Source organism: Ziziphus jujuba, chromosome 4 (genome assembly GCF_031755915.1).
Source record: "Ziziphus jujuba cultivar Dongzao chromosome 4, ASM3175591v1".
Taxonomy (NCBI): domain Eukaryota; kingdom Viridiplantae; phylum Streptophyta; class Magnoliopsida; order Rosales; family Rhamnaceae; genus Ziziphus; species Ziziphus jujuba.
This window is the reverse complement of record NC_083382.1, coordinates 3,447,687-3,466,447: the sequence shown is the minus strand read 5'-3', so window position 1 is coordinate 3,466,447 and position 18,761 is coordinate 3,447,687. Positions and strand designations below refer to the sequence as shown.

The window sequence follows — 18,761 nt, the reverse complement described above, 5'->3', positions numbered from 1 at the left end:
ACGCTTTCTTTACCTCCAATGGTGGTTAGCCTATTCCCAAGATTTTGCCGTAGTCTTCATTTTCGTCTCCAGTGCAGATGATAAAGGCGTGAATTGATTATGGTAGGTCTAGCACCCTTGGGCCAAGCGTTAAACAATAAACTCGGCCCACAATAGAGTTCGGTCCACTTAATTGGTTGGGTTGATGGTTGGGTAAATCTCAAAAAGTTAACAAGTTAATGCCCAAAGCATGGCCCATGAGAAAAGCAACAGAAAGGAATGCTTTAACAATGATAAACAGCAATATCAAATCGAATTTTAGGAATCTATGCCTAAGATCCACATTGGAACTCCCAAACCTTTCTTGAGAAACTAAAAAAACCATGCATGTATATTCCCATGTCAAAGCATGATCACAACGGGACAAAATCATAATATGTTAAAGTCATATACACTCAAGCCAAATACAAAAGGAAGTAACGTTCACCAGGCCAAGGTATGCCATCTCTCTCTCCTCTCAGTTTTGAATATTGAATTGATCACCTCTTTAATTTGATTGTTGGAGACGACAACTAAACAAAGCCCCAAGTGAGGAAGTTGTTGTCTTCTGTGCAGGTAATCAAGGTGGATCGAGGTTTAACTCTGGTTGAAGGTGATGGCATGAACAGTAATCACAATGAAGGAAACGTTTTGGGAGAGATATTGGAATGTAATTTTTTTTTTTTTTTTTTTTTTTTTTTTGGGCTCAGAGAGGAAAGAAGATGGAACATAGAAAGTTAGGTCCCAAGGTGTTCCATACAGTACTTTCTATGGACAATAAAATTTTAAATTTTATCCACTTGAATTATTATTTAATTAGCAAAATCTGTTTTCTAGTGTACTGTAATATATCATCACATTATTTATTAAATTTGTGTTGAATTAGGCAATTTCCCACCCGATAAGTCAATTTTAATTTCCCTGCTAAGCTAGCTAGCTGAATCATTTTTTAATCTCACCATTCAATTTTGAATAATTTTTTTTTTCTCAATTACCCTCACTTTCTATTTTATTGTTCAATTTCTAAATTTTTTTAATTAATGTATTTATTCATTACAAGGCAATAATCAAATATAAATTTGGATCTAAAACATAATAAATATTTGTCATCAATATATATTCTGTACAAGATTACTAATCATCCGACTTATTGCAAACATAATATATTAAATAACCTAGAAACTGAAAGAGAGAGAGAGAGAGAGAGTAACTTAGAATGATTCAGCTAAACTTCCCTCTATTGTAGACAAACTTGTGGAATGTTGAGGAGACCTTGGAGGAGAAAACAAGAATGGCTTTGGCGGAATGGGAACAGATTCAAGATTTCCTTCCAGCATTTCTACAACTTTACTCATTGGTGGTCGATGTGATGGATTTATCTGAATGCACCAAAAGCTCACTAACACCATTTTCCTTGACATTTCTTCTTCTTCCTCCGTTTTCACTTCTAAAAATCTTAAATCTTTATCCAATTTCAAGTACTCATAAATCCAACAAGGAAAGTATATTCCACTAGTATGAGAAATTGAAGGATCCATATTCTTTCTTCCTCCAACCATTTCAAGAACTAGCATCCCATAACTATAAACATCAGATTTATGTGACACTCCACCAAAATTCCTACTGAATACTTCCGGGGCTATATACCCTGCAGTTCCTCTAGCGCTCATCACCGATGCTATACTTTCTTTGTTTAGCCACAATTTCGCTAGCCCGAAATCCGATATTTTTGGACAAAAATCTTTGTCCAAAAGAATGTTTTGCGGTTTTATATCGAAATGCAAAATCCTTGTGTTGCAACCGCGATGCAAGTATTCTAGTCCTTGTGCAATGCCAAGAGAAATTTCATACAATGTTTTCCATTCTAGGCAACGAGTTGCATCCAGAGATTCCTGATCAAATATGAATTTATCAAGAGATCCATTAGGCATGTAATCATAAATCAGAGCTCTCTTGGTTCCCTCGTAACAAAATCCGAAAAGAGTGACTATATTAACATGAGAAGTTCTACCCATACTAACAACTTCGTTGATAAAATCTTCTCCACTATTGGTTTCAGATTCTTTTAAGACTTTTACTGCAACAATACGACCGTCAGGCAATTTTCCTTTGTATACAGAACCAAATCCTCCTTTACCTATTGAATCTGCAAATGAGTTTGTCATTCTTTTGACTTGCGTATAACTATATCGCCTTGGGGATAATGACGCGTAATTCCTTATAAATGCCTCCACATCAAACTTTTCTGTTTTATCTTTTCTACAATTACGAATGTAGAAAATAAGAATTGCAGAACAAATTATCAAAAGGCCTAGTCCAGCCACTAGAATACCTATATTCAGAAAAAAAGTATTTAAGTATACCTTGTCTATATATTTTATTTTGTTAGAGCAGAGTTTAAAAAAAAAGAAAAAGAAAAGCATGAAGCTAGCTAGACATTTTACCTATGACCAAATGACGCTTCAGAGAAGATTTAGCAACTGCAAGATAAGGGAAAATATAAAAATCAGAGAGTATGTAATTAGTTCATAAACAATAATAATGATAATAAAACTTATATACAGGGGCTGGTTGCATATAACAAAATATTTAACAAAGATTTTTTTATAAATATTATCTTATTCATTGAATATATAAATCTAGTTGTATACAAATAATAAAAATAATTATTTCTGACTTTTCAATGCTTATCCACCTTGTTTATCCATCCTGGATGTATTCAATCAAAGGCGAGAACAATTTATTAAAAACTATTTGTTAAATATATTGATACATTAAAAGCGCCCCATACATATGTATATTGGAACTACTTTAGTCAATAATTTCCATCTTTTTTATATAAATTTTATATAAAAATATTTTCAATGCAGTTTTAAAATATTTTGGTCCCAATTTGTGCCAATTATAAACAAAGATAAACTTTACATTGTAATAAATTATAATTTTTCGAAGTTTTGTCTTAATGAACTTGCCTCTATATATTAAAAATTATTTGTATATTGCAATATATAATTATATGCATATATTAGTTTACAGTGAAATAAAATATATATCTAAAATTGTTTGAGATAATATATTTGTAGAATTTACATTGAGATAAAAATATTGAAGAGAATGCAAAATTTCAGACTTTTAAGATGATTTTGCATATTCCTAACACTGCATAGATACATGTACTATAGTTTTTCGAAATTGTCTCTGTGTATAACTTCTATTTGACATGCTTTACTATTTAATTATTAATGTAGTTTGTACTTTACCTCTGTATCACTTATGCTAAGGATAAGCATAAGTGATATAAATTCACCCCAAAAAAAAAAAAAAAATACTTATGCTAAGGATAAATAAGTACTAAAAATAAAATAATTTTTGTAACTACACATTCATTTAAGTTATAATCTTCTTATTATAATAATACTACTTTGGCCCCAATATTATGACTATAGAAAGGTTGTTAAAATTATTACTTTGAACTACTTTAGTTATTAATTATCATCTTTTTACCTAATCTATTTCTTTCTTAAAAGCGCCCATCATGTTACGTTCAACTCAATGTAATGTCTGAAGAATTCAACAAAAACATATTTAATTCACCTAATCACTTAGTTTTCTTATCCAATAAAGAATCAATTATTAAAAGCGTCAGATAAGAAAATAATGGTGTTAAATAAACCACATATTTGAACATTTGTCAACTTTACCACTTGCTCAGAAGAGAAAGTCGTCCTTGGCGAATTTTCTATTGTAATACGGATATTTCTAGAATCATTCAAGGGATCTCAATGAGCGAGGTGGATAGGCAGGTTTCTCTAATCCGACGGATCCGAATATTGCTTTCTTTGCCCAGTACTATCAAGACTTCAAAGACAGAAAATGGAAAGCGAGTGCTTCCAATATTAAGGCCAAGAATAATTAATACTTCCAACATATCTTTTCGGACAGTTGCAAGTTGCACTGTCTTAATCAGTCTGGGTTCTCTTATTGGAGCATGCAATACACACATATTTTTTAAAAAATAAATGGGTAAAAAAATTTAAACATATATTTTTAAAAAAATATGTGTTTAAATTTTTTTTCTATCTAGGTGTTTTTTATAATAAAATTATATATATATATATATAGAAGAATTAAAATGCTATATATATCAAAGAGTAAAAACCAATAAAGAAGGGAAAAACTACAATTTTCTTTCCACAGGAAACGTCCTCTTTTCATGGTGGCTGGCTATTATTAGGACAATGTCACTACCTGTATCTACTTGCTTACAAGTATATATAATCAATTTAAGATTTCGAAAACTATATGTATGGTTTAATCAGCCTCTAGCTAGAATCTTTGACATGGTCGATCTTCTAGATATACCTACAAAATTGACTAGATTTTACTTAACATTAACGACATGTCCTACATGATCGTTACTTGACTTAGTTACCTCAACATAACTATGTGAAACACTTTTAAAAAAATAAAATAAAAATAAAAATAAAAATAAAAAATTGGAAAAAAGAAACTATGTGGAATACATCATAATTTAGTAATATCTATTCAAGAAAATTATATATAGTTCATTATTTTGTTCTTTATTTTTTTGTGTAAATGTTAAATCTTGTTTCTGGAAAGAAAAATTTTCATATAATATATAGTTTTCTTGATGCTTTCTAAAATTATTTTCATAGAGAAAGAGATGTGTGTAAAATTGGTGAAACTTAAAGGAGGTTATAATTTTATTTCTGTTTCTTTGTTTTTGGAGAAATCAACTTTTGTTTAAAACTAAAATTTTTTGAACATTTTATTGTAGAATTTGAATGGACCATGCTTGGTAATTAAATTATTGAGAATAAATATCAACAAATTTTAATTATATATATATATATATATATACATGTTTATCTGCTAATTAATTCGAAAGTTTGACTCCATCGTCACTACTCCATGGACTAAATTATATTTTCCTGTACACCTCCAATTAATCTAAAATTTGTAACATAGAGTCATAAGCATAAACAATATGATATTTAGATGCAGATTTAATATAGGTACCATTTAGTATTGAAAAATGTATTACCTTGAGTATCTTGTAACTGGCCTGTGGGACTGGGTGATGCCGAAGAAGAAAAAGGACATGTGGATTCCCTAGGTGATAGATCATATCCATCACAGTAGCAAGTTGTTTGGTTGGACAACAAATCGTAACCACAAGCTCCTCTTGATTTGGTGCAATCCAAACAAGACTTATTATCCATCTTATATTTTACTCCAAAACCTTCTCTCAGAGCCTTTTCAATTTTCCCCGCCGAATTCGACTCCGTTTCTTCCTCGAGATAACTTCGTAGAAAACCAACTTTGAGGCTCCCGTTACATATCATATGTTGACGTTCAATTGTTATGAAGCCTCCCTTATAAGCAGAACCAGGTGGACAATTGAAACCTTCATGGATGCCAGTTGGATCATTTTCATCAGGACAATCATACAGAATCGTAATTTCACGGGAGTCTGGAGCGTATTGAAATTGATTGGGATCAAAGGTGGTGTTTGGATGATTTGGTGAACAGTAATTGCTGACTAAATTGTTTCTTGAGATTTTGAGGATTTGGTCTTTTTGGTTTATGTCTAAAACCTTGTATTTGATACCCATAATCTGTATGGTGGTAAGGTTTCCATCGCAAAGAAGATGTAGATGAGGGAGTCCACAATCTTTCCGACGATCACCACCCCAGAAAGGGTAATCTATGCCACTAATATTCCCACAAGAGAATTGCTTGCTGCAGATTGTGAACATGTCTAAGCTCCAACATGGAGGAAAGTTGATGAAAAGTAACAGACAAGAAAGTGGAAGAATAAGAGGAAGAAGAAGAGGAGAGGGTGGGAATGAGTAAAATTTGGAGTTCATTTCGTGTAGAGGTTGTAAGGTGAAGAAAATGAATGAATGAATTGAAATTGCAAGTTCATGGGAATTTTATAAGAAAAAACAAGGAAGAAGTAAACTTTTAGGATTGGGCTGCAACCATTCATATTCTGCCATGCAGAAGCATGTGTGTCCCACTTGTTGCAGGATTTAAGTGGTACTCTGGGATACTTGGAACTTTTCCACTTACTGACTCCCACGTGCTTGTCCTTTTTTTTTATTAATTTAATAAATATAGTTATTTTTAATTAATTGTACGGCAAGATATTTTAAAAAAGAGCAGTTTGAGGTCGAACCTCAAACCCAGCCATAAACTTTTTTCTTTTTTTTTTAAATGTCTAATAATTAGGCGGTATTTGTGTTAACATATTATACTAAAAATTAATCAAACATTAACATAAAACATCCAAGTTAAAAGTGAAAAAAAAAAATGCAAAAAGTAGAGATCCAAAGAGGAAAAAATTAAAAAAAAAAAGGAAGAATTATACATGGTGTTTTTTTTAAGCTTTTTAGCTTAAATTACCAAACTTTGGCTAAGTTTCGAAACCAAAAACTATAAGGATATAGTGCATAAATTATATGAAAAGTGCACACACTGATCATGAAAATAGATGTCACATATTTCGAACAGAAATTGTACATGGGCCTAATGCTAATGAAGGGCATGCATTTCAATAGCTAATCCTATGAGATTGGGAAAAATTTGTAAACTGGAGGAAATGAAAAAAATTATTTCCATAGTTGAGTCACAATTTGGAAATAAGACAAGGCTTCAAGCATAAAATTTAATCTCTTACTTGTAGGAAGCATTAATTTAGGAAACAGGTACGAGTATTAATTAGAATAGAATTCTTAAATTAGAGGCAGGTTGAAAAAAAAAAATAGAGGGTAAAAGATTTAAGAGCACACAAATTAAACTAGTACCATATAAAATGTTTAGAACACCAAAACTGAATTTTGGTGTTGGAAGATAAATTGAAAACAGTTGCGACAAGACATATTTTCACACCTTTTATAAGATGTTTTCCGAAAACAATATTGGCTTTGGCGGAATTTGCAAGCTTTGGAGGCTTCCTTGTAGCATCTCTACCACTTTGCTCATTGATGGTCGATTTAATGGATTTATCTGAATGCACCAAAAGCTCACTAATACCATCTTCCTAGTTATTTCTTTCTCTTCCTCTGTTTTAACCTCCAAATTTCTTAAATCCTTGTCCAATTCTAAATCCTCATATATCCAATCTGGATAGTATATTTGACTAGTATGAGATGCTGTAGGCTGAATATTCTTTCTTCCCCCAACCATTTCAAGAACCATCATACCATAGCTATAAACATCAGATTTATAAGATGCTCCACCAAAGTTTTTACTCCATACTTCAGGTGCAATATATCCCGGAGTTCCTCTAGCACCCATCATTGACACAATGCTCTCTTTTGTTTGAGAAAGTTTTGCAAGGCCAAAATCAGATATCTTTGGACAAAACTCGTTATCCAAAAGAATATTTTGAGGTTTTATGTCAAAATGCAAAATCCTTGTGCCACAACCTCGGTGTAAATATTCTAGTCCTCGTGCAATGCCCACAGCAATGTCATATAATTTTTTCCAATCTAGCTGACTGTTTAGATTCAAAGAATCTTTGTTAAATATGAACTTATCCAGGGATCCATTGGCCATATACTCATAAATCAGTACCCTTTTGGTTCTCTCATAACAAAATCCAAGAAGAGTGATTATATTTACATGAGAAGTTCTACCAATGCTGACAACTTCATTGATAAATTCTTGTCCATTACCCTTGGATTCATTTAGGACTTTCACTGCAACAGGATGACCATCATGTAACTTTCCTTTGTATACGGTACCAAACCCTCCCTTTCCTATTGGTTCCACAAATGAGTTTGTCATTTTCTTAATATTCGAGTAACTATATCTCCTAGAGGCAAATGATCCATAGTTACTCAAAAATGCATCAACATCAAACTCCTCTCTTCTATCTTTCTTCCAAAAAATTGCTATTTTACTCGTTAGGCATTCTCTCTTGTAAAAACATACGATGACAATTGCAAGTATGGAATTCACAACTATAGCTGCTCCAATACCTATATTAAAAATATTATTTAAACCTATATATTGGCAAAAAGGAAAAAAAGCTTAAAAAAACCAAAAAGAAAGTAAAACAAAAAAAAAATAATAATAATAATAAATAAAGACGTGTTGTACGTATTGTACCTATGACCGAATTACGCCCCAAGGATGATCCTGCAGCAAATAAAAAGTAGAATCAGCAAAAGTTCGCATGAAACGAATATTATTACCTCATCATAATTCAAACTTGCCAAGACCAGCATTTACACCCCCCACCAAAAAAAAAATATTCGTTTGGGGGCAGGGCCAAGACCAACTGGCAGGGAACTGAACTAAATGGGTCCGTTCGGCCAAGGGTCTTAGAAACCTTTTTCTATTTTTAAAAACAGAAAATTATTTTCTGAAACGCTTATAATATATATAATCTGTTTGATTATGTGCTTGGTATGCGGGATATAATTGGATTGGAAATGGAATTGGAACTGAGATAAAGAATGGAATAAAAATTAATTCATTTTTTATGTCAATTTGACAATATTGAAGTTTTTTTTATATAATAATTATTAAAATGAATACCAATTATCACATACCTTATTAATTTTTAAATTAAACACGATGGTTTAAATTGGATTAATCCAATATATATATACACATATAAAAAAAAGATAAATCATTTATCTAATAAATTTTTAAAAACTTAATCCAATTAATTTGTTCTCTTTACAATTTTTTATACTAACCTTCCCATTATAAAATAAAAAAAATCTCAAAAGTAATGGGTTTTAAGATCTTGAAACCAAATGAAAATAAATAATAAAATAAAAAAGAAAAAAGAAAAAAAGAATGAAATTAAAAAACAAAATGAACAATGAAATACAAAAAGAGAAAAGGATTGAATTAAAAAAAAAGAAATAAATGAAATAAAAGAAAGGAAAAAAAAAACATATAGTAAAGAATTAAATAAATAATAATAATAAAATATTAGAAAAAAGAAGTTTAAATTTTTTTAAAAAAATGTGGTCTACTTTTCAGAAGCCAAATCATCATTCCACGACAATTGCATTAAATAATCTCACACCGGTAGGCGGGATAAGATAATCCAGTAGAAGACGGAGTATCTTAGGATTCTGAATTTTTTAATCCAATTTGCAATTGTTTTCAAACGCGGCTTCGGGATTATTTTAACCCTATCACAATCCAGATGCCGTTTGTCAGACAAAGTTTGAACAATTTTCAAAACCGAAAACAAGAAAAACCAATTAAAAAAAAAAGAAAAAAAAAGAAAAAAAAAGAAGGTGCTGTGATGTGTTTTAAAAAACTTATAAAAGACACGGAAAAACAATTTCTTAAGATGTAAACTTTTTGCTTTATCTTGTGGGCCCCTGACTTCAGCCATGTTGAAAATGAATACCAGATATTCAAACCCAATAGCAATGGGGCTCCAGTAAATTTGTCAAAGTTTCGACACCTACCTGCTTTAACTTCGAAAGGTCCATGGTGTAGGGTGTTCATTGCTGGTGCTGGTGCCTGTGCTGATGGTTGTACGGAAGTAATACAGGTCCCATTGCCATAACTTTGATTTTCACAGTAGCAAGTTGGTTTCATTGACTCATAACCACAAACTCCGCCAGATCCTGTACAACCATTACAATATTCATTATCCACCTCATATTTCACTTCAAATCCTTTTCTGAGAGCCTCTTTGATTTCGGACGAATTGTAGCTTTGAGAAACCCCAACTATAATTTTACTGCATGATGACCCAGTTTGATTATTCTGATTCCTCAATGGATTCGTTGCCCTATAACTTACAGCTGCAAATCTTCCCGATCTTTTGTGGAATTTAACGGGACAGAAAGTGAATCTTCCTGATGAAGAACAATCATAAAGAATTGTTAGATTTCCATATCCTTGAGCATATTCAAAAAGTGCTGAATCAAAGACTGGATTCTGTGACGATTCCGTGGAAGGACAAGATCCATTCAAGAAATCAGCCCGAGCGATTTTGAGAATTTGGGTGCTCAGATTTAGCTTCAATACTTGGTATTTCACATTCATGATCTCTATGGTTGTCACGATATTGCGCTCACAGTTGAGATGGAGATGAGGGTATCCACAAGATTCAGGCCTGCCATCTCCCCAGAAAGGATAGCCCACATTGGTGAGGTTTCCACAGATGAACCTGTTACTGCAGGCGGAGAATCCATTGAAGAAGCCTGAAGATTTTTGAGGAATTGTGAGGAAGAATATGAAGATTAAGATAAATGAAATTGGAGAAGATGATGAGGAGGGTAAGAGATTGGCATCCATTGATAACAATTCCCAAATACTCTGCAATTGCAATTCATAGTCGTAGAGCAAAGTAATGAAACATAGCCGGATTGGCTATGGTAAACCATTGACTACTTTGTTGACTTTGAATTAACTTTGCTACCCAGCTTACCCCAAAACTTGGAACAAACTGGAATCACCTGGTCCCCGCACACAAAAGCTATCACATCGCATGTGGGTCCCATACGGTGGTTTTTTGAGAGAGAACCATGTAATTACTGTATCTTTGGATTTGATTAAATAAATGAAAGGAATATATGTTTAGCTACAAGGCATTCTGTAATTTTAGATATATAAAATAACTAATATTAGTTTCAAAATATATTATCTTCGGATCATTTAAAATTTTTAAATCCCTTTTTTTTTTTAATGAATTAATCAAAACTATAAGTTTTGCTCACTTTTAAGAATTATGTATAATAAGTTCAAAATTTAGAATATGTATCACTTATATTTCAACGTGTCATAGAATTGTTTATTTTTATTTATTTATTTATTTATTTTGCTTGTCTGTGTTGTATTAAATTTGATATATAAGGAAAAAAACAAAAAAAAACAAAAAAACAAAAAAAAAGCTACTGCATATGGTGAAGAATACTCCACATCACTTTTTTATTTTGCATATGGTGAAGAATACTCCACATCACTTTTTTATTTTGCATATCGTGAAGAATACTCCACATCACTTTTTTATTTTTTATTTATTATTTTTTTCTCGGGTTGAGAATAGGGCTGCTAAAATTCATCAAATCACTAGGGTAGTTTCCAAGTCTTTGGAGTCGTTGCTAAAAGTCTACAACTCTCACCTGCCCGGCCCATATAAGGCAAGATTGAACTGTTTACTCAATTGCTTATTTGTCGTCATGTCATCAGTCATATATTCTACGCTTTTACAGCAACAATAATAACAAAAGCAAGAATAATCAAATTCCACAGTATCTATCCATATATATATATATATATATATATAAAGATGTCTTTTTTCTGGTTCTTGGGATCAACGAAACAAAACATGTTTCCTAAAGCCACAGTTACACCTTCATCAAATTTAAAATTTTGGTTGCTTTGAATTTCTCCCGGATCATCAGGATTTCCATCATCAAATTTGAGACAAAAATAGATAATTAGCCTCTTCAAATATACGCACGTACGTGTCATTTATTTTAATAAATCCTCTGTGTAAAAACAAAATCACCAAACCAAAAGGGAACATTTTTTTTTCTCCTGAACCTGTCAACACAGTCAGTGCTCATTACATACATTTAGCACGCTTAATTTACCACTTTTGTACGTAGGTTCACCTTCAAAAGCTGAGCATATGATAGAAACATAGAAACTTGGGAAACATCAATATATATATATATATATATATATATATACATATAAATGAATTGTTATGATTTTGTGGATTGCAGAGGAGAAGAGGGGCTTTGGTGGAATCTGGACAGATTGAAAATTTCCTTCCAGCATATCAACAACTTTACTCATTGGTGGTCGATCCGATGGAATTGTCTGAATGCACCAAAAGCTCACTAGCACCATCTTCTTTGCCATCTCTCTTTCCTCTTCTGTTGTGACTCCCAAAATTCGTAATCTTTATAAAAAGCATATTTTCACCTCAATATTCTTTGTTGTTCCAACCATTTTGAGAATCAATATTCTATTACTATAAATATCAGATTTGTGAAATATTCCATCAAAATTCCAATTAAATACTTTAGGTGCTATGTATTCTGCTGTTCCTCTAGCACCCCTCATCGGTACAATACTCACAAATGCAATTCATAGTTACAGGGGAAAGTTAAAAACAGAGCCTGGATTGACTAACATTTGATGACTTTAATTAGTTGACTTTGAACTGACTTTGCCAATTTAATTCGGAGCAAACTGGGACCACCTGGTCCCGCACACAAAAACTGTCACATCGTATATGTGGGTCCCATATGGTAGTTTCATGAGATAGGACCATGTAATTAATTAATGTATCTTTGAATTTTATTTATTTATTTATTTTTTTGGGTGAAAAGAATTACAAAAAATACAGTAGAATAGATGAAGATAAGTAAATCTTTGAATGTATACAGTACAACTACAAGAAATACTTTAATTTTAGATACGTAAAATAACTAATACACTACCATTTGGACTTTTACGCGGTCTCTGTCCATATGAAATTGCCAAAAAAATCCCCAAACATGAAAAACCCCAGTTGACACCCCTTTTTATTTCATTTTTATTAGAAGCATTTAAAATTTTTAAGTACCTTTTTTTAATGAATTAATTAAAATTGTAAGTTTAGCTTAACCTTAATAATTATGTTCTTTTATAAAGATTTGGTAAAGTTTAAAAGATTTTGGGAATTATTAACATTCTGAGATTTTTGGACATTGAACATTTAGAATACTTTATTTTGAACATTAAGACTCTGACTATCAAAATTAGTTTCACAAAAGTAATTTTAAACAAAGATTTTGAGAAATTTTAATTTTGAACTTTTATAATACTTTATATTGTCCCTCAAATCTATAAATATCAAAATGATTTTTATAAAAATATTTTCGGACAATGATATTGGGAAATTTACTTTAAAACTCTAAATCTCAAGAACATTGAATAAGAAAATCGTTATAAACAAAGATGTTGAGAAATTATAAACATTTTGTAAAATTTAAATGATTTTGGGAAATTATTAACATTTTTGAACCATTAAAAATTTTTAAATACCCTTTTTAATGAATTAATTAAAATTATGAGTTTAGCTCAACCTTAAGAATTATTTTTATAATATGATCAAAATTTAAATTATGTTTCATTTATATTTCAACATACATTTTGTAAAATTTAAATGATTTTGGGAAATTATTAAAATTCTTGAACCATTTAAAAATTTTAAATACCCTTTTTTAATGAATTAAATAAAATTTCGAGTTTAGCTCACTTAAGAATTATGTTTATAATATGATCAAAATTTAGATTATGTTTCATTTATATTTCAACGTATTTTAGAATATAGATATATATATATATATATATATATTTTGTTTTTGGGTCATCTGTGTTGTATCGAATTTGATAAGCGGGAAAAAAAAAAAAACAGTTAATGCATATCCTGAAGATTATCCTATTACTACTCATTTTTTGGTGTTAAATCTCCCTGGAGAGTTTCCGTCTTTGGAGTCATTGCTAGAAGTGTACAAAGTCCCACCTTCCCGGGCCCACATAAAGCAAGAATGACTTTTGTTTTTGGGTCCAGAAAATAACTCAATGGCTTAGCTGTCTTCAATAATAAAAGCAAGAATAATAAAATTCCTCACCATCTTTATGTTTCCTAAATCCTTAGTTACACCTTCATCAGATTTAAAATTTTGGTTACTTGGAATTTCTCCCTGGATCATCAGGATTTGCATCATTAAATCTGAGACAAAAATAGATAACCTCTTCAAATATAAGCACGTATGTGTCATTTATTTTAATTAATCCTCTGTGTAATAACAAAATCCCCGAACCAAAAGGAAACCTTTTTTTTCTCCTGAACCTGTCAACACGGTTAGTGGTCATTACATATATTTAGCACGCTTAATTGCCCACTTTTTTATGCAGGTTAACAATCAAAAGCTGAGAATATGATCCAACTTGGGAAACATCAAATATAGAGAACTGACAAGTGGAATATATAAATCTACTGTTATGATTTTGTGGAACGCCTAAGGAGACCTTGCAGGAGAAGACAAGATCGGCTTTGGTGGAATCTGGACAGATTGAAGATTTCCTTCCAGCATATCTACAATTTTACTCATTGGTGGTCGATCGGATGGAATTGTCTGAATGCACCAAAAGCTCACTAATACCATCTTCTTTGCCATCTCTTTTTCCTCCTCTGTTGTGACACCCAAAATTCTTAGATCTTTATCCAATTCTATGTTCTCGTAAATCCAATATGGAAAGTATATTTCACTAGTACGAGACACTCCAACATCAACATTCTTTCTTCCTCCAACCATTTCCAATACCAACATTCCGTAGCTATAAACATCGGATTTGTGAGACACTCCACCAAAGTTGCGATTGAATACTTCAGGTGCTATGTATCCTGCTGTTCCTCTAGCACCCGTCATCGATACAATACTTTCCTTTTTTAGCCACAGTTTTGCCAGGCCAAAATCAGAGATTTTTGGACAAAAATCTTTATCCAAAAGAATGTTTTGAGGCTTTATGTCAAAATGCAATATCCTTGTGTTGCAACCTCGATGCAAGTACTCTAGTCCTCGTGCAATTCCAAGAGCAATTTCGTACAATGTTGTCCAATCCAAGCGACGAGTTGGGTTTGGAGATTCTTGATCAAATATGAATTTATCAAGTGATCCATTAGGCATGTAATCATAAATCAAAGCTCTCTTTGTGCCCTCGTAGCAGAATCCGAGAAGAGTGACTATATTAACATGAGAAGTTCTACCCATACTAGCAACTTCGTTGATAAAATCTTCTCCGTTGTTTTTGGAATTTTTGAGGACTTTCACCGCAACCAGATGACCATCAGGCAGTGTTCCTCTGTATACACAGCCATATCCTCCTTTCCCAATTATGTTGACAAATGAGTTTGTCATTTTTTTGACATGTGAGTGACTGTATCGCTTTGGGGCAAATGAAGTATTACTGCTTAAAAATGCCTCGACATCAAAATCGTCTCTATTTTCTTTCTTCCAAGATACTCGTTTATAGACAGAGAAAATTATAGCAGAAATTATCAAAATTCCAAGCACTGCTCCTGATGAAATGCCTATGTTCAAAAGAGTATGTAAGTTGTATATCTTTTTTATTTCATGGTAGCAAAATAAGAAAAAGAGCACGGTGACATTTTACCTATGATCAAATTACGATCCGAAGAGGATTCTGCAATATCAAGAGAAGGTGAGACTAAAAATAAGTAACTTTGTAAATAGAGAAAAATAATTGTAGCTAACTTGGAACCACCCGAGTCATTAGTTTCCATCGTTTTGTATCTCTGTCTTTCTGAACAGGGGAGATCATGTAATATGATTTACACTCGTAGTAACATCTTGCAGCTTTTAATTAGATATAATTAATTGTTCAGCGGATCATAATTACCTTATATAATCCTTCACACAATCTTTATTAATATCCTTATTTATGAAAAAAATATTTGTTGAAGTACATGTGTTTACCATTTTAGTTTATCGCGTAGTTGTCGGTTACATTTCTTCCGGATTTCAATTCCCCTGTTTGTTCGTCCTTATTCTTCCATTTAATCGGAGGGACAAAAATAATGGCACCTTAATATAAACTCACAAAGACAAATGGTTTATTTGGTAAAGTCTTTAGGCGTAGTGGAGGGTGGACCTGTTTGTTTTTTTCACTAAACACTTATTTTTAACTTATTTTAATATAAGACATCTTATTTTTGTTTGTTTTTTCTATTTAGCATTTAATACTAGACCTTTTTTTGTTATTCTAGAAAAAGGAAAATTTTCACTAATTTTCTTAAATAAATTTTCACCTATTCTTTTAGTCAAATTTGTTTCTCAAAATTACCCGCATCAAAATCCTAAATATTACCCTCTGATTATAATGTTTAAGTATCCAAAATATTTTATTAATGATGTGTAATTCAGTCTTTTCAATATTAACACTACTTACGTCTCAAAAAGACAGTCTAATGACTTAAGGCAAGAATCCTAGATGTAAGACACACCTATGTCTATTAAAACATGAGTTGAAAAAAGAGAGCCTAAAGATAAAAAATTTTCCAGTCTATTTGCGAGATAAATTTTTTTTCTAGTCTATCTGCAAGACTACCAACTAAACCATTTGCGAGACTTTACCAATTAAATCATTTTATTAATTAGATATATAATAGCCTTTCTACAAAAAAAAGTTAAAATAATAATAATAATAAATAAATAAATAATATACATACATGCATATATATATATATATATATATATGAATATAATCCATTAATTATTCTCATATTTTTAAAAAAGCAATCTTCTCAATACAATTTGTTTAAAATATAGTATTATTTATCCGGATCGTACCTTTTGTTTGGCCCTTGGGTGATGATGAGGGAGGACATAGCCTTTGCCCAGAAGATCCATCCGCGCAGTAGCAAGTTGGTTGTTTGGAAGCCCAGTCATAACCACAAACCCCGCCGGATTTGGTGCATCCATCACATAACCAAGTATTCACCTTATATTTCACTTTAAATCCTTCTTTGATCAGTGCCTGTTCCATTTCCCACCAATATTCTTCCGTATCAATAAAATAATTCCGACCAATCCCAACTTTGAGGCTCGAATTGCAACCCATAGTTTGAGGTCCATTTCCTATGAAGCCATCCTTATGAGTAGACCCACCGGGGCAAGGGAAAAACCCGAGCACGCCATTAAGACCAGGAGGGCAATCATAGTGAAATGTAATTTCTCCAAATTCTGGACCATATTCAAATTGCTGTGAATCAAAGGTGGTATTAAGGTATGTTGGGGAGCATAACCCATTTGAGAAATCATCCCTTGAGATTTGGAGGGTCTGGTTTTTCGGGTCCAGGACTAGTACCTTGTATTTCACACCCCTGATCTCAATGGTAGTTTCGTTTTTGTCGCAGTGGAGATATAGATGAGGATATCCACAACCTTCCAGCCTATCATCTCCCCAGAAAGGGAATTGAACCCCCGTGATATTCCCACAAGTGAATCGGTTGCTGCAGCTCTTCAACAAATGGAAGCTCCAACATGGAGGAAACTTGATGATGACTAACAACTGTTGAAATATAAACTTGATTTTTTGGGTTATTATTTTGTGGGCCTTGGTTACTTAGGGTCCAAGTTTTCTTAAAGTCCAAGTTTTAGAAACTTCTTTTAGGATAATTTTATAATGTTTTATGTAGGTAGGGTTAAGTATTAGTATAAATAATGTTATATTTTTTCCTTTGGTATGCTGTAAGCCACAAAAGCAGAGAATCATTCAATAAACCAGCAGCTGCAGTTTTCTTTCCTTCCTTCAGGTTTTGCTCATTGTTTTGCTGTTCTGTTTTGTTTGTTTTGCTGTTCTGTTTTGTTTTGTTTTGCTGTTTTGGTTTTTGTTTCCATTCAACAAAATGGTATCAGAGATTGGTACAATTTCGTGAACAGTAGCAACGTAAACAGTATCGTGAACAGTAACAACGTAAACAATAGCATGAACAGTAGCATGAACAGTAGCAATGTAAACAGTGCGTGAACAGTACCGTGATAAAAAAAAAATGGCCAATAATGGTATGGTCCCTTTCCAAGTTCCAACACTCAACAAGAATAACTATGACAACTGAAGTATCAAGATCAAGGCTCTCCTTGGTGCCCAAGACGTATGGGAGATAGTGGAGAAAGGCTACGTCGAAACGGAGAATAAAGTTAGTTTATCTCAAAATCAAAGTGATAGTTTGAGAGACTCAAGAAAGAGAGACAAGAAAACTCTCTATCTAATCTATCAAGGATTAGATGATGATGCGTTTGAGAAGATCTCGGAAGCCAAGTCGGCTAAAGAAGCATGGGAGAAGCTTCAAATCTCTTACAAGGGAGCCGATCCAGTCAAGAAGGTACAACTTCAAACCTTAAGGGTCGAGTTTGAAACGCTGCATATGAAGGAAGGAGAACTCATATCTGGTTATTTTTCTAGAGTTTTGGTGGTGACCAATCAATTAAAAAGGAATGGTGAGAAAATTCTTAGATCATTAGATTCAAAGTTTGATCATATTGTTGCCATTATTGAAGAAACAAAAGATTTGGAAGCTATGTCATTGGAGCAGCTCTTGGGTTCATTGCAAGCTTATGAAGAAAAGAAAAAGAAGAAGGAAGGAATAGTGGAACAATTGTTCAAGACCCGAATTGAAGCAACTAAAGAGGAAACCAACAGCGGTCACAATGATCGAAGCCAACAAGGACGAGGCCGTGTGCGAGGACGTGGCCGCTGGCAAGGACCTAGACAGGGCTGGAAGTTTGGTGATGATCATAACAGCAATTTTCAAAGAGGAAGAGGATCAACAAGAGGCCGTGGGAGAGGTTTCTCAGCACCAAGGTATGATAATAAGTTCCATGTAAAGTGTTACAAATGTGGGAAACTCGATCATTATGCTTTCGAATGTAAAACCCCTGGCTACAATAAAGTTGAAGAGAAGGCCAACTATGTCGAAGAAAGAAGTCAAGAAGATGGTACCTTGTTGTTGTCTTACAAAGATAATGAAAGAAGTGAAGACCATACATGGTACTTGGATACCCGTGCAAGCAATCACATGTGTGGAAGGAGAGGCATGTTTGTGGAGCTTGATGAATCCGTGAGAGGCAATGTATCTTTTGGGGATGAATCCAAGGTAGCAGTAAAAGGAAAAGGCAGCATCCTCATTCGGTTAAGGAGTGGAAAGCACC

At 32.6% G+C, this 18,761-nt stretch overlaps 2 protein-coding genes across 2 annotated transcripts; both read right to left on the bottom strand.

Annotated features, from left to right (window-relative positions):
* Window positions 1–1,096: 1,096 nt before the first annotated feature.
* Window positions 1,097–10,532, bottom strand: LOC107423140 (uncharacterized). Its single transcript, XM_060816449.1, has 6 exons — window positions 9,486–10,532; window positions 8,158–8,187; window positions 6,943–8,027; window positions 5,084–5,972; window positions 2,463–2,498; window positions 1,097–2,350 (listed from the first exon to the last, which is right to left on the bottom strand). The coding sequence occupies exons 1-6, from the start codon at window positions 10,321–10,323 to the stop codon at window positions 1,230–1,232; spliced, it is 3,999 nt and encodes a 1,332-aa protein (XP_060672432.1). The 5' UTR covers window positions 10,324–10,532; the 3' UTR covers window positions 1,097–1,229.
* A 3,324-nt stretch (window positions 10,533–13,856) lies between these two features.
* On the bottom strand, window positions 13,857–17,325 carry LOC107423060 (LEAF RUST 10 DISEASE-RESISTANCE LOCUS RECEPTOR-LIKE PROTEIN KINASE-like 2.4). The gene is made up of 4 exons (XM_060816448.1): window positions 17,310–17,325; window positions 16,401–17,174; window positions 15,205–15,234; window positions 13,857–15,121 (listed from the first exon to the last, which is right to left on the bottom strand). The coding sequence occupies exons 1-4, from the start codon at window positions 17,323–17,325 to the stop codon at window positions 14,049–14,051; spliced, it is 1,893 nt and encodes a 630-aa protein (XP_060672431.1). The 3' UTR covers window positions 13,857–14,048.
* Between the last annotated feature and the right edge of the window lie 1,436 nt (window positions 17,326–18,761).